The following is a 16,437-nucleotide window of genomic DNA, read 5'->3' on the forward strand; positions in this document are numbered from 1 at the left end:
TCCTTACACCTTCACAAGAATAATTTGTTGAATGTTTTCAGACCTAATCTCTACTGAACTAAAAGTAAAAGGTAGCACAAGGTGGAACAGAGCATTTTGAGCTTTGGAGATTTAGACAGACTAGAGTTACTCAAACAACGTGTGAATGAGGATGTTATGAAACTGAACACATTCACAGTGTCTTAAACACATTTGCAATATGCATTATAAATCTAGGTGCATTTTCATATCAAAAGGATTAGTGCCTGTTGACTGGTTGTGTGACTGTTAGAGTGTTAAAATCCTGGAGATTTTTTTTTTTTTTTTTTTTTTTTTGGAGTCCCACAAGGTGGATATGTTGGCAAAAAAAAGAGGGTGACAGGTTTGTGCAGAGCGGTGGTTAAACATTACACTTTACTATGAATCACGAACTAAGCAACCCCTGACAGCGACAGAGGGCATTACACAATAGTTGGTTTAATAGTTGAGCCTGGGTTAGCATCGTCCGTAGGTCATCACCCCTTGAGCATTATGCTGCTGCAGGGCATACTCAGAATTAGTTACAAATGGAAATCTGCCAGAAGGAGTTGTCTCAGCTTGTCCAGGTATGTATTGTTTGTTTGTCTTAATCTGCTGTTCCTTGTTGAAGTTCTAGACTGGTTATGAATGACAGGAGCCTGCACGTGGACAGCCCTCCTCAACAGCCCACCCTGCACAGCAGTTATGTCCACGGCACGTCTTCAGTGTCTCTGCTGCCTCTCACTGTGAGCCAGGCCCTGGAGTCAGTCACACAGCGCTGGCCTGAGCGAGAGGCTCTGGTCTGTGTGGAGGATGGGGTCAGGAAGACCTTTGCACAATTTCACCAAGATGTGAGTTTTAGAATACTAATACATGGACAAACATGACACCAACTCTGTATTTTTGCAAAGATTCTAAAGAGTAACAACATTTACATATGTTGTCTACGTCATAGATAAATAAGAAAAAAATCTGAAACAGACTGAGATGTGGGTGGAGATGTGTGCTCAAATAAATTTTTAGTATCAGGAAAAATCTGATATTTGGGGAAAATTATAATATGGGGTAGTAATATACAATTCTGACTTTTTTATCTTTTGTAAACAAAAAAAGTATTTTGCACTTCTGGCAGGCCGTTTGCGTGTATGTGCCATTCTTGCGCAGTCTGCATTGCCCACATTTATCAGCATGGAAAAGACTCCTGAGTAAAAAAAAAGCTCATATAATATGGATGTGGAGTAAGTAGGTACTTGGAATTTAGCTGTTGCAAATGTGCAATGCCTGCCGGGACAGGGTTAATTATTACAAACAAATGTAAAGAAGATTATATATCTTATCATGTAAACTATATTTATGGGACTAATACTATTAATGCATTGGTCTTTTTATCAAACATTGACTGACTGTAGAACAATGATGTAACAGCTGTTGTGCAGATAAGAACTGTGACCCTGATCAACACTTATTAACCTACTGCACCAAAGCTTCTCCAGTGTAAGTGTTATATTTTATTCTGGTGCAGGTGGACAGGCTGGCTGCAGGACTACTGGCCCTGGGCCTAAAACCAGGAGACCGTGTAGGAGTGTGGGGCCCCAACTCATATGAATGGATCCTATCTCAGTTTGCCACAGCCAAGGCTGGCATGATACTGGTCTGTCTTGAGTCTAAAGTAAATGCATGTATTGATCAGTGAATCTGAAGCATAGCTTATCAAATTTATTGCTGCAGGTTTCACTGAACCCAGCCTATCAAATGAAGGAGGTGGAATTTACTCTTAAAAAGGTACAAAGTATTGAGCAAATCAAAATTGCTTATGCAAAGTTTTAGTAATACACATGTCACTGTTTTTTTGTTTGTTTTTTTTTATTTGCAGGTTCAGTGTAAAGCAGTTATTTGCCCCTCTAGTTTCAAAACCCAAAAGTTCAGTGAAATCCTCAGAAGCCTCTGTCCAGAGATTGGCACATCATCAAAAACTCATATCCAAAGCTCCAGGTAAAACAGCTCTCATAAAGGACAGTAAAATCATTTATTTACAATGTGGTTTCTATTCTCGTCCTGTAGACTTCCAGACCTGCGCATGGTGATCCTGATGGACAGTGTGCAGCCAGGAATGTTACACTTCCAGGATGCAATGGAAGCAGGCGAGAGTCGGCACCACAGAGAGCTGATGGATCTGCAGAGCAAGCTCACATGTGATGATCCCATTAACATCCAGTTTACTTCGGTATTCAGTTTTTGCTTTTAACTGTGTTGAACTGACTTTGATTTGAATGGTCTTACTGAATAGATTTTTTGATTATGCTGTTTTTAACTTTGTTATATAATATAATATTAATAGAACATAGTATTAATTAGTTACAAAAAATCCAAAAAGTGATCATTGTTTGTCTTAGGGTACAACTGGAAATCCGAAAGGAGCCTGCCTGTCACATCATAACATCGTAAATAATGCATATTTTGTGGGTCTCAGAATGGGCTATGACTGGAGGGTAAGTGTATCTTTTTCTCATTATATTTAATAGGAAAAAACAACTATCAAGTACATGTTTTTTCAACCCCCTGCAGCCTGAAGTGCGTGTGTGTACACCTGTCCCCTTTTACCACTGCTTTGGCTCTGTAGTCGGAGGGATGTGCTTGGCAACACATGGTATTACTTTGGTCTTTCCCTCCAAAGGCTACGACAGTCAGGCCAACCTCAAGGCAATTCAGAAAGAAAGGTAAACTGCAGTAATCATAAGAAACATACTCTCTCAAATGTTTATTTATTTATTTATTTGAGACAGGGACAGCACACAATTTTTGCATTAACCTTAACAGGAGAGATGCATTGTACATCAGGTTGTAGCATCAGTGCTAATTTCCACCTGTAGTCCCTGGGCAGGTTCATTGATTAATTGTATTTAACTCACCTTGACTATCAGCTGTTCTTGAAGACCTATGTAGCATGTTTTGGGTTGATGGAGGAAACCGGAGCACCCAGTGGAAACCCATCCAGACACGGGGAGAAACATATACACTCCACACAGAAAGGCCTGGGTAACCTGGGGATTGAAACCAGAACTTTCTTGCTGTGAGGCATGAGAGCTAGCCACTCAGTCACCCTGCTGCAAAATGTGTGTCTGATTCTGTTTAATTTTGTTTCAAGGTGTAACATTGTCTATGGGACTCCCACAATGCACACAGACATGCTCAACCAGAGAGATCTACACACATTCGACTTATCTTCAGTAGAAGGGGGTAAGGAGCTATTGTAAATGACTGTATGGAAATATGAAATTTCACTTCCATTTGTCTACCCCAAGTCAGCTGTGGCTACAGTAGTAACTTACCATCATAGAGTGTAGAGTGAATGAATAATGCACTGTAAAAAGTTTTGGTATTTTGAAATGCACAATATAAATCCAGTGCATTATTATTATTTATGTAATACTGTCTCTTTTTGGCCAGGTATTATGGGAGGAGCCCCTTGTCCTCCTGAGATAATGAGGAGACTCAGAGCTGAGATGAACATGAAAGAAATCACTGTAAGATATTTATTCACTGTACTGTGTCTGGTTCAATATTGTGATTTACTATTTGTAAATTTAGGTAATTTATGGAACAACTGAGAATAGTCCTGCAACTTTCTTAGGATTCCCTCTGGACGTCGATGAGCTCAAGTTAAATACAATTGGCTGCATAATGCCCCACACAGAGGTATGAATATTAATTAAATAGTATTTTATCTGAGCTTTAAAACAGTGACTTGTGTTGTTCTGTGGTGTTAGGCTAAAGTGGTGGACCCTGTGACTGGGGTCACAGTTCCTCTGGGAGCTTCAGGAGAGCTCCTGATCAGAGGCAGCTGTGTGATGCTCGAATACTGGGAAGATGAGGCCAAAACTAGAGAAGTCATTGGTAAAGACCGCTGGTACAGGACGGGGTAAGCACAAAGTAACCATCTTTATACTCATTAATACTCATAATCTTGTATCTTGTAGTATTTCTGCTTAATAACAATTTTGACAATTTGTTTGTCACAATCAGGGACATAGCCAGTTTGAACAGCAAGGGATACTGTGCCATAGAAGGACGGATAAAAGATTTGATCATCAGAGGAGGTGAAAATATCTACCCAGCTGAGATAGAGCAATTTTTATTCACACATCCAAAAGTCAAAGAGGTGCAGGTATGTAATTATGCCACTAGATGGCAGCAAAAGAGCTCTCATTGTCAAACCTAGTTGGAATCCACATAAGCCAGTTTTAATATTGTAGCCAAAGATACATTTTTTCTATAGGTGGTTGGAGTGAGAGACGAGAGGCTGGGTGAGCAGGTGTGTGCTTGTATCACACTGAAAGATGGAAAGAGCTGCACTCAACAAGAGATTCAATCTTTCTGCAAAGGACAGGTCAGAAAAACTCAAATGACTTTATGCAACACAGAATCCATGTTAAAACCATGTTGTTTTATAGATCTCCTACTTTAAAATCCCACATTATGTGATGTTTCTGGACAGTTTTCCATTGACACCTTCCGGAAAGGTAAGGTGACTTGCTGACTGTTTTCATACTAATTTATAGAAAAATCACAATTGTTGTGACAATGTTGATGCTATATTTGCAGATTAAGAAAATGGTATTAAAAGACAATATGGAAAAACAACTGGGCCTTCAGTGACATACCCTTCAGTATAACATGACACTGAACCATACGTAGATATTTCACTTCACACATTGCAACTACTTTTAAAACCTGTTTTAATATTCCTTTTTTTGTTTTTAGTGAGTGGTCATATATAATAAATAAATCATTTGTGTATTTGCTCAATAAATATAGCTGTACAAACAACATCAAATCACACAACCCTTTTCTTTTTATTTTTTTTATTTTGGTAAAACAACTTAGACAAACTGATAATTGAATACACTTTCCACAGTATGAATCTCAGTATCCAAACTCATGCCATACGCAATCTGTAATATAATAAATAAGACTTTAGCATTAAAGTCAGTGTTTACAAATGCAAACTAACCATTCTTACAAGCTATTTACAGTGATGGCAGAACATATGAAGCAGGCTTATGCAGTGCTCCAAGTCATTTTCCATAAGATAAAGAATGCAACAACAATTCAAATGAATTGAAATTACTTAATGCTAACTACATTTGAACATATTGGTTTTGCACATACAGGTTTAAGAGGTCTGCAATACTGCTAAAATCAAAGACACTAACTTTGCAAAGCAGTAATCTTGAGATATATAGCAAGAGCCTGTTACAATTTATATAACTTTGCATAAAAATTCAAATAAAACATTAAATTGTCAATAGGAACGCAACAAATACAGTAACTGTGTATATGTTTAAGTGCAGATTGACACTGGTGTTTGACATTAAAATTGCATTTAAAAACTATAGCAAACCGCCTGTAATTAAATAAAATTAAATAAAATAAAAAAAATAACACTGGCTACATTGCTTTGAACGGTCAACATTCACTTCAGTCATACTATTCAATAGGTCCAGCCATACCTCTTTCATAAATAACACATGCATTAAATCAAATGGCATTTTAAAGCTTCACGGTCAAATGTGCAAAATCCATTCATACAAACAGTCCCTTTTAAACTATGTTGAATCTTTATTTGACTGTGCAAAAGAGAACATAAGCAGTAGTAATAGCTGAACTGTCATTTTGTATGTAACAGAGAGGATCACCTTTGCAGTGACGTCAATACAGCCGTACAGCTTGAGGCACATGCAGAAAGTAGCTGCGTAGACGTGTTCACAACCTCCGTCAGTGCTTTCAGAGCTGCGTTCAAGACTAATGCCGTTCAATGGTCAAAGCCTGTCAAAGCTCTGGAATTAAACTTTGCATAAAATTTTCCCCACAGATTTTTTTTTGGAAAATTCAGATATTAAAAGTTTAAAAGGCACAATGGAGGCTAACCATCTATGGGGTAACCAATGTCCATAAAGCTGTTGTTTTCAGTAAAAAAAAAAAAAAACTTAAATTGGGTGTATTAATAATTGATATTTATCAAGTTTTTAAAACAGATTTAAATTCCATTTTAGGTCCTGTGGTCATTAGTTACTACATAGCTGACTTGCCTCAAGCAAGCTTTCATACTTTTTAATATAATGTTTGTGGGCAAAATTTATGTAAAACTTCTTCTGGAACCTTGCAGTGGGTGGTCACTGTTGAGCTCCATTACTATGGTAATAGAACATTCACTCAAGTCTAAAAACCCTCTCATAAACAGTCATCCACACTTTCCTTTCACACCATACTTGAATAGAGTCCCCTCTGTGCCATAGTTTGATATTGTTGTGGAGGGATGGCACTTCACACACTCAGAGGCAGCATTCCCGGTGGAGACACAGCTCGAGAAGTTTTCAAGGAGTTCAGTGGGCTTGGGTCCAGTCCATTAACCGTCCTGCAAGAAACAGATTTCAATAACATGTCCTAATACAACAAAACAGGAAGACAACTGAAAAGCAGAAGTTACGATTTGTCGAAGTAAGTGGTATGAAGAGAGTGAGAGAACTTGGTGGCATTGCTGTTGATGAGTGTGCCGTTTTCATAGTTTTTCCTTGCTGCTTGATCTTTGGCGAAGTTTCGGCAAGCAGCAAGTTTAGACTCCAAAGCCTAGAACAAAGAGAAAACTTGGTCTTTAGAATGATGTCCTCCAAATGTCCAAATGGAAAAAATAATCTTTTTGACAAAGCTGTTCTTACCCCAACCTTCCTGAGGAGATCACCAACTATATTGAGGGCTGATATACGAGCTGAAGGAGTAAGGGTTGAGGTACCGTTGGACAATGCTGTAGCAAACAAAAATAAGTTAATATCATTTTACTTTCTTGTCACGTATTGAAAATAAATGCATTGCACTGACCTTTCGGAGCAGTGAAGGCCTGCTCTATGCTCTTTGCTACAGGTGTTGCTGGTAATGATAAAGAGGCCTGAACTGCAGAGTCGATCTTGTCTATATCCAGAGTGGGTGAGCTTGGCGCAGACATTCTATCTGATGCTCTCTCACGGACAGCGAGCTCCTGCCTCAAATCTGTTAAAGAAAGACAGTTTAAATTAGAGCAGCAAGATACTTTGCATTCAAAATCAAAACTACAGTTTGAAAGCTTTGCAAATAGTAAGAAAAGACTACAATCTTTGTCATCTCTTACCTCGAGCTTCATCCTTCAGTCTCTGAACAGATACGAGCAAAGACTCCTTCTCATCCAGCTCACTTTCCAAAAAGGCATTTCTCTCAATGGCCTGATTTAGACGACTTTCAAAGTCTTCAAGTGAGACAATGGTGGCCCTATGTAGAAGATAAAACAATTAATACAATCCATAATAGTACTATGTAAAACACTGATGTAACATGGAGTTGCTCTGACCTCTTGGCCCGTTCCAGATCATCATTGGCCTGTTCGAGCTCTCGGACATATTTGTGGAGTTGCTCTTTGATGCTGCGCGTCTGCCCCAGATCATCCTCCAACATTGAGATCTGTTTATAACTCTGGGCGTACTGCTGCTCCAGCTTCTCCTGCAATGGAAAATATAATGGTTGTTGATGTATTTTCACAGTTCATATAGTATAAGCGTTATTAAATAAATAATAGAGCATGGCACATTTGATCAGACAAAAGCGAAAATACATTGCACACTCAGATGGCTGATGTCCAAAAGCCCCTTTATTTTTAAAATAACGTTTCGGCAAAAAAAGCCTTCATGAGATATCCTTCTTGCCCTGGACCACAGCACACAGAATTAACAGAAACACGTTGTTAACAGCAGAGGGTCATGAATTCATTTAAACTGTGAAAGGAGGAAGTAGGTATTTTAATCTGTCTGCCTAGCTCTCAAACTAAAAAAACTAAAAGACTAATTTATAAAAGAAGCAGGGTAAAGTGGCTTTAATTAATGACACAGTAGTGGACTGCAAACACTGTGGGCCCTAGAGATGCAAAGAGAGTTTGCCTGGCTTCTCTGGATTAATTTCACAGATTTTATATACATATATTATGTGGTACTAAAAATAAACTCAATTTGGATAATGAAGATAAGATAATGAAAACTCCCACGAGGTAACCTTTGTCCTCCCTCTACAGCTCTACGCCCAATAAAAAGGTGCTGGAGGAGGATTACCTGGCGGACACTTGACCCTGTGCTCAGCGTCAGATCAGATATCCTCTTGTGTAACAAGTAATCAATGACCTCCCAAGATAACCTTCGCACGCTTCAAGGCTTTAGGGCCGTTACCTTGAGGTTGGACATTTCATTCTTCAGTCTCTCATTTTCAGATTGCAGGTCTCGTAGTCTGTGCTCAGCCTGACCCAGCTGTGCCTCTAGTTCGGCCTCCAGTTCACGACTGCCCTCCTGAAACTCCAGCAGCTCCTCTTGGGCTTCCTGGCAACTGCAGAGAACAACAAGAGAATATGTGTGTCAATGTTTGGGCGTTCTAACCACTATTCAACACCCCACTGCCGGCTTTTGTCAGTACTATTGTGCTACAGAATAATACAAGATAACTATGGTGTGTTCCAGTAGCTTCAACTCATGTTGCATAAAATAAACCTACATAATAATCTCAGGTAGAGCAGCTTAATTGTAGAAAATCACTTGTATTTATATTTGGGTCATAACTGAAATTAAAATTTTTTGAAATTATTATTCATGTACTTTCAAACTTTTGCATGTTTTTCTGTCATTGCACCATTTTTTGTGCATGACTGAAGTAATTGTTATCACTATTATGTTGATTACCTGCTCTACACCTGACAATAATTTTGTTAGTTTTCCACCTGTATTCAGCAAATACCAAAGAGGAACAAAAATGTGACTCAGTTGTGTCGACTTGAGTGTGCTAAATATACAGAGGCTCTGGAGGGGCAGCTGCTCTGTGGCAGCAGTGAGTCCACAGGAGTAGAAAAACAGTCCTGTCATTTGTTTTTGTGTGAAGCGAAAGTCAAAAGGTCATAGGCAGGATTCACTATTCTAGGTTATTTTCAAAAGTCTTTAAATCAAAATATTTAACTATATGCCATTTCTTGTTTTATGATTTTTCTTACTCCAAAGAAATTAACAAAAAAATCTAACTAACACTATTTAAATAATTCACTAATCACTATTCAAATCAAAGTAAATGTCAAGTCAGTCATACTAATTAGGTCTCCAGTGTCGCTTCCTGAACACTTTCACAGTTTACAGAAGGTTAGACAGGTTTTCCTACACTACACACATTTGCTAGTTAACAGTTCACGACACTGAGATCAGCTGACTTGGGTTCACAATGTGTCTCTTCAGAGGAATTCATGAATCAGTTGTTGTGTTGGGGTCGTTCCACACATACCACAACAAGCAGCATTAGGCTAAAGCTAAAGGCTAAAAGATCCTGAGTTTATAGGAGACATGAACTTCTTTATTATTATTACAGTTATAAAATTAGCAATTATGAGAAGAAAATGAGAAAATGTTGCTTGAAGTATATAAAAAAAAAATATTTGAACATCAGCTGTGGTCTCTTTGCCTCAGAATAAAAGACGTGGTAATTTCCTCCTATATAAACCATCATAAACTGGGCAACCATTTAAAACACGGCTGAATATAAATTGAATCATTAAAAGTGTTTGAAAAGTGTATTCGAACAATTACAAGCCTCTATTTATTTCTGTAGTAAAGTATAGAAACAAGATATATTACTAAAAGTGTTATTTCAAAAATAAACATTTATGCATTTTTAAGTAGTAACAGGCCTCACCATTTTTTGTACTTCAGAGCTTGAGTTTTCCAGTAATCTACTTCTTCATCCTTTGTCGAAAATTTAGGAATCATCTCTGTGTCCATGTCAGGGCAACCTAAAAATTCAACAAGAAATCACAATCAAAGCTTGTAGATTGCAAAAATTAAAATATATATATTCATATATTGGGCAAGTCTCATCTTATTCTTCTATCACAATCACAACAACAAACCAAGTCACAAATATGAGCCACTGCTGCTAATCAAACAAAAACATCACAAAAGCATATCTGTAAGTAAAAATGACTAGTTTGAAGTGGTGAGTGAGGATTTAACTGGCCAGCTGTTCCTTTTTTAGTTTCTACAGAGCCCCTCTCTCTGATCTGTGTGAGCAAATGGGGGAGGTTTGAGAAAATACTTTAACACATCAGGAAACAGCCAAAGTGTGGAAGGAAATATAACTTCTGCTGCCAGGACATCCACCACTCAATATTCATCATCAGGATACTGTGATAACTCCTTCCTACATACTTCTAGAAAAACAGCTATGGTATGTCCAAGTTGTATGAATTTGGGTGCATTCATAGTCACACTTGCCTGAATTTGGTCCTGTTTAGAAATTACCAGTATGTTATTTTTTTTTTCATGGTCGATGCAGACTGTTTAGAATACAGAGCAACCGCTGGCCCATAAGTTCTGCAGATATTTTTGTCCTGATATGAAAGGCCAATTTTCATCATTTTCCCCAAATTATGTAATTTAAATCTACTAAAAGCTCCCCTCCAAGTCCTTTTTTTTTTAACCACAAACCTATAAGGCCTGGAGATTTGAGGCCAATAGCTGATACACTAAAAAAATATTAGCTTGATATATCTGTCTATCTCTAATCTTGTTTCAGCACATTTTTGATGTACTGGTAAAATATAATAAGAATCTAAAAATACTATTTCTACTATTACAATTACTTCAGAGAAAGCCGCCAGACTAAGCAGAAAGATGAAACCTCTATAATTTCTCCCAAAAGTACGTCCCAACTAATAGAGGAATATGTTGAGTCTGATTCCCGCCACTGATCTACCCCTTACATTCCTCTCACATGTTGTCATAAACATTTTCTCCGCTGTGGGCCCCTCACGTGTCCACACACACTCACAGAGGAAACCACTGGCCAGAAGGAAGGGCTGGGGGGAAAACTCTGGAAGAAATTACTTAACAAATCTAAATCCAGCCAGACCCTCAGCGCTTTTTCCGGGTATGGTAATTTAAAGCTAATTTAGCAGGCGCAGATGATTTTCTTTGACTGATGCCAAACACTGGAAACTGGGGCTTTCTATTGATGGATTATTGATGAATTGAAGTGGAAACCGTCTCTGTGGTTATCTTGTTAATAGCCTTTTAAGGAAATCTTTTGATGAAACCTACTAAGTAATTCCTTTATGCTCAGTGGTTAGGAGTGCTAGAAATATCATGCTTGAAGTCACATGCATACTCCTGCAATGGGGAAAAACTACAAGATATGAAATTCAACTTTATTAAACCCCAAAGGGACAATTACAAATGACATGTCTGATCCAATTCAGTATCCCTTGGACCAGTGTCACAGCGGCCTCTGCATGTTTGTCACTTGCATCAATTCCCAAGTGGGACAGCAGCCACTAGACAAGATAAGAATGATTTTTTTTTTTTTAGCAATCAGTATCGGCACAGTAGAAGAAAAGGAAGCTGTATCTACTTTATAAAATTCTGCGTATACATCCTCTTTTTGTTGTTGATAATGTAAGAATGTTGTCACCCTTACTCATGTTAGTAGAAAACTAGTAAGAGCTAATTCTGTGTAAAGGGCCCAATATTTTTTCTTTGAGGGTTCATCCATAGACTGTATATGGTTTCATCCCACTAACCACATTAGTATAACCGTGGTGAAGTTAGTTTTACGTTAGACGTTCGATATTCAGTTACGCATCAACAGCGGAGATGTTCATTGCCTGTGCCCCGCTTGCTCGATCACGGTGCGGGGAGCTGTACACCAAAGCTCCGCTGAGTCCGCGGGTTAGGGACCGTCAATAAATTACAATTGCATTGAATGGAGTCTGCTAAATAATAATAATAATAATAATAATAATAATAATAAAATAAATTAAATAAGAAAAAAATAAAAAGGGAATCAAATAAAAAGAAACAAAAAAGGGGTTGTGCATGTACGTTTTATAAAATATTTGTTATTTTTATATATTTTGAGGGTTAATTAGTAAATACATTTTTTCAATATCTTCCAGATCAATTAATCTAAAAACGCCAAACCAAGTTATTATAGTAGTCTTACTCCTCAGGTATCACGCACACATTTTTAGTTTTCCAATTTAACCCTTTGTGGGATTTTTAGGAATTTTTCCCTTAAAGATCTGCCTTTTTTTTTAATAGCTTCTAAGGTAGATGACCTACCAACTCCAAACCAAGTTATTATAGTAGTCCTACTCCTCAGGTATCACGCACACCTTTTGGTTTTCCAAATTAACCATTTTTGTTTTATAATTGAGTTGTTTTGTAAGTGTTGCTGTACTTACTGTTACGCAGATAAAAAGTGCGACCTACTCTGTGAAATCTACTCTGTAAAGTCTCCTCTGTGAAGTCTACTGTTTTACTCTTTGTGATGGAAAATCTTTGTTAAACCACTTCTTGTGCAAAGTTCATATGAAACACAAACATTTTAATCCTCAAAACAGCGAAAATGTCAAACGAGTTTCCTTCCACTAAACAAACAACGAAACTGTAGCTGTAACAAAATCATTTAGTAAAATAAACCAAAAATACTCTTGGTGATATATCGATAGAGCAGCCCACAATATCGATACTGTGTCATCACATTAAACGATACGATATATCGATATTTCAATATTTTTGCACATCCCTCTACTCTTTATCACACTGTACTTTGCCACGAAATATCCAAAAGGTAAACGCACAAATGTTAAACCTGGTATTGAAATGATTAATAAACTCACTGTTAGAACACAATGGCCACGTTCACATGATGTTTTTTAATTGTTCTGGATTAAATTGTTTGGACTTAAAATATTTTCCTTGGAGTTTACATGGAAATAATAATTCTGAATATCTGGGTTCCATATTTTATATGTAATTGGCCTAAGGTTAAGCTAGCTGTTAATTCACACCCTGTCAGTGAGGCGACACATGATATCTGCGTTGGTTTGTGAGACAAACAAACGTCCACCCTTAAATCTAAACAAAACAAGTTGAATACTGAAGAATCTCAAGAAAAATAACAAATTTAACAAACATATAAACGCCCATGGAGCTGCCAGTTGTGACCGCGCAGCCGCTTCACCTCTCGGAAAACTACAGCGAATTGAACACAAAAATACTCTTTAAATCGTAAAAACCTACCTGTTCATGTCAAACTGAAATCCAGCTGATTTGTGGTGAAGTAGGTCGCCGTCCACCAGATACTGACAGTCCACACACACGGATCAAACCCGGCCTGAGACGAGACTGTAGAGCGCAAACTCACCGAGCGAGTCTCCGCTGTGTTTAGGAAATGCCAACGCGTCTCCCGGAACTAACGTAAGACCCGACATGTGCGTGCGCGCTGACGTAAATGAGGATTACGTAAACTGGGCAGGGCAGTGGGCTGATACCGCGGATGCCTGGACAGAATAAACAAATAAAAAACAACATAGCTGAGGTTTCTTAAATAGACTGATGGGCGTGAATCACTGTTGTGTTTATGGACCTGGAGTTAAGATTGAAATGTGATAATAGTGTTATACTAATTGCCATTTAAATTGATGGGTTTCAGATTACATCACAGCATATAACATTTAATACAGATGGGGGCAGGTAAATGTATATTGCTAAAATTATATTGTATATTGCTAAAAAATAGTGAGTTCTTTAATCTAGTCACCGATAGAAATTATTAGATCCAAAATGTATCACTTTACTTTTTAGGATATTTCTTTGGCAAAGTACAGTGTAATCAACAGGAAAATCTGTCTCTTGCCCCCCATCTGAGAGTATGGCATCAACACATTTTAGAGTCTGAAAACCACCAACTCCCTTTGCTCCATTTCAGAAAAGTGATGGGAGTATTGTCTGTTAATATCCACGTGGTGGCGTATGGCTGCCATGTAAAATACAGCCTAATCATAACCGTTTAGTAAAACTCATGGATGTGGTTTTCAGTCAATGTATGTGATTAAGGCACCGTTGCCATAGCATTTAACAACTCAATAGGCTGTCTTCAGGCTTTAATCTTGGCAAAGTCCTCAAAATATCACCTAATAAGGAAGCTGAGAACCATGAATAGGTCATAGCCTACACAATTAAGATATCCCTGGGTCTTTGATTCATAAAATAGGACCATAAAGGCCTATAATCAATATGATCTCGGTTGGAATGCGATTGCCTATCACAAGCCAAATCAGTTTGAGAAAGAGAGAGAGAGAGAGAGAGAGAGAGAGAGAGAGAGAGAGAGAGAGAGAGAGAGAGAGAGAGAGAGAGAGGTATCTAAAAAAAAATGTAAGGAGGCAACCCAATCAACCGCAGGTGGTAGGCCCTGTTTAACGAGACGCTCCTGCCTCCACCCACAGGCTAAAGTAAAGGAAGACACACAGGAGACACACAGGGAGCGTCTCGCATCCACACGGGGCTCGGGAATAAATTGCTCCCGGTGCTTTTCTGTTTGATGGCATTTTTAAACGATGATCACGAGGATGGTAGAGAGTGCCCGGTGTGCTACGAGAGTTTATCGGGGACTGAGAGGACGCTGAGCTGCGGCCACGTTTTCTGTCACGACTGCCTCGTTAAAACCCTGGTGAGCGTCAATACCAATGGAAACATAAGAGACACCATAGTTTGTCCAATCTGCAGACATCTCACATTCATCAGGAAACAAAAGGAAGCCGTGGTGTCCTTCAATGCGGACAAGGATGTAGAAGCGGCAGGACAGACACTGGAAGTACCCGTGCCCCTCTCTGTGGGGCAGCAGCAGCATCAGCGCGCGAGCCCTCCATTGGACACTTTACCGAGGGGACTAAACTGGATCTCTCATGTTGTTAGATGGATTTCAGAACGACTACGGAGGCAGAGGCTGGTTTGTCCAACTCATAACGCATCACAGATTTTCATAATCAGCGCCGAGGGTCGTCCTATGGTGGAGGAAGATGCGCTCAGTGTGGTTATGACTGTGGTTCAGCCAAACAGACGAAGGCGCAGGGTGTGCACTACGGCGCGGTGCTTGCTCTTTTTACTCTCTGTTTTTACTGCTCTCGCTCTGGTGGCTGCAACATTACCCTGGATATTGTTGGCATAACTACGCCATATTCCGTAAGAACTGTGCCAATGCATAAAACATTTTTTGTAGGCTATGGACTGAAATATGCACTTGGATATTATGTGCAATTAGTTTTAAACTTTGGAAACTTAAATAGTTACGATAATAGCTCTTATGCTGATTTTGTTTTTCCATTTCCCTCATATTTTCATTTTGTCCATCACCAGTGACCTTTAAAATTAGGAGTTTGTAACATTTATTCTAAGCTGTTGTTCTTGCTGCCCTCTCAAAATCATAGTCCACGTGCATCATGTTTATTTATATTAATTTATCTTGACTACAGGTAGGCCTGTGTAAATAAAATTCTTTCCATTGAAAACCTTATTAATCCTTCGTCACATTGTCTTAAAGGTTTAATAGACACACTTGTTTTTTTGTTTTGTTTTTTGTAGCCTACTGCCACTTTGTTGTTGGATACCCAGTTTCTAAGCAGAGGACAAAAGCTTTTGTGACAGAAATGCCCTAGGTTGATGTAGGCCTACTTCTGTGAAGTGAGGGGCGGCAATACTCCTGCTTGGAAGTAGATGTGAAAGTGGCACATTTTCCAACAAAATGTTTGCAGATTCTTTTGTTTGGACAATGCTTAAAAGTGAGAAATAATTAATGCAGTGAACTGTCTAAGAAGATATTCTATAGCAGGGATACAGCTGTAAGGAGAGACCAGACCACAGCATTGGATTACAGCACCAGTCTATCTTATTTGGCTTGTTTGTTAGTGGTGTGCAGATACCTAGACTTACAACATTGCTTTGCTGTGTGTTGCAGTACACTCTTCTGATTCAAGAACAGAGTTTGTCCTTCGTAGAACAAGATTTGGCAGTATATCTGCCATCTTCTTAGCAAACATGTCCACTCCTAGTTTCCCTGTATGGTAACTCAAGTCATCTTGCTGGTCCAGTCATACTGGTTATACATCTGAAGTGACTGTTGTCATGTGTTTTCTCTGAGTGGGACGACAGCTCTGATTCATTTGTCATTACTGGTCTGTTAATGTTGGGAACATAGTCAAGCATAAACAGTAATAAGGCCAAAAGAGAACAGCTTATTACAAATGTAGACTTTAATATATATTTATTCTTGACATTCTGATCAGATTTGCAGGTATAGGCCTCACAGTACACAAACTGTGTTCCACTTGATATGCTAAGCAGAGGCGGATGAATGGATGACATGGTGGGCTCGACAAGCAGCAACTTCATATTCAGTACACTAGTGAAAGCAGAAGGAGGCAGTACATCCACACTCATCCACTCCTGTCCGTATTGCTATGAAAACCCAAACAGGACCTTTCAAAGAGATCCCCATTTCCAACACACAGTTCTTTGTTATTACATTGTTAACCCTTGTACAAACCCTACAAAGACA

General features: G+C 38.6%; 3 protein-coding genes across 3 annotated transcripts; 2 read left to right on the plus strand and 1 right to left on the minus strand.

Moving 5' to 3' along the window:
- Positions 1-487: 487 nt before the first annotated feature.
- LOC110168585 (medium-chain acyl-CoA ligase ACSF2, mitochondrial-like) lies at positions 488-4,862 on the plus strand. Its single transcript, XM_020934037.2, has 16 exons — positions 488-584; positions 653-848; positions 1,520-1,648; positions 1,726-1,779; positions 1,871-1,989; positions 2,059-2,221; positions 2,391-2,486; positions 2,563-2,714; positions 3,143-3,234; positions 3,445-3,521; positions 3,586-3,693; positions 3,765-3,916; positions 4,021-4,162; positions 4,274-4,384; positions 4,449-4,517; positions 4,600-4,862. The coding sequence occupies exons 1-16, from the start codon at positions 511-513 to the stop codon at positions 4,651-4,653; spliced, it is 1,788 nt and encodes a 595-aa protein (XP_020789696.2). The 5' UTR covers positions 488-510; the 3' UTR covers positions 4,654-4,862.
- Positions 4,843-13,283, minus strand: ndel1b (nudE neurodevelopment protein 1-like 1b). Its single transcript, XM_020932012.2, has 9 exons — positions 13,125-13,283; positions 9,739-9,835; positions 8,241-8,394; positions 7,376-7,524; positions 7,160-7,296; positions 6,874-7,041; positions 6,714-6,799; positions 6,485-6,624; positions 4,843-6,412 (listed from the first exon to the last, which is right to left on the minus strand). Exons 2-9 carry the CDS (start codon positions 9,822-9,824, stop codon positions 6,322-6,324), a joined length of 1,011 nt encoding a protein of 336 aa, XP_020787671.1. The 5' UTR covers positions 9,825-9,835; positions 13,125-13,283; the 3' UTR covers positions 4,843-6,321.
- A 1,015-nt stretch (positions 13,284-14,298) lies between these two features.
- LOC110169584 (RING finger protein 222) lies at positions 14,299-15,396 on the plus strand. The gene has a single exon (XM_020935140.2). The coding sequence runs from the start codon at positions 14,425-14,427 to the stop codon at positions 15,049-15,051; it is 627 nt and encodes a 208-aa protein (XP_020790799.1). The 5' UTR covers positions 14,299-14,424; the 3' UTR covers positions 15,052-15,396.
- Positions 15,397-16,437: the final 1,041 nt, after the last annotated feature.

The sequence above is a fragment of the Boleophthalmus pectinirostris genome, unplaced genomic scaffold (assembly GCF_026225935.1).
Source record: "Boleophthalmus pectinirostris isolate CB_2022bp ecotype Guang Dong unplaced genomic scaffold, ASM2622593v1 HiC_scaffold_17, whole genome shotgun sequence".
Taxonomy (NCBI): Eukaryota; Metazoa; Chordata; class Actinopteri; order Gobiiformes; family Gobiidae; genus Boleophthalmus; species Boleophthalmus pectinirostris.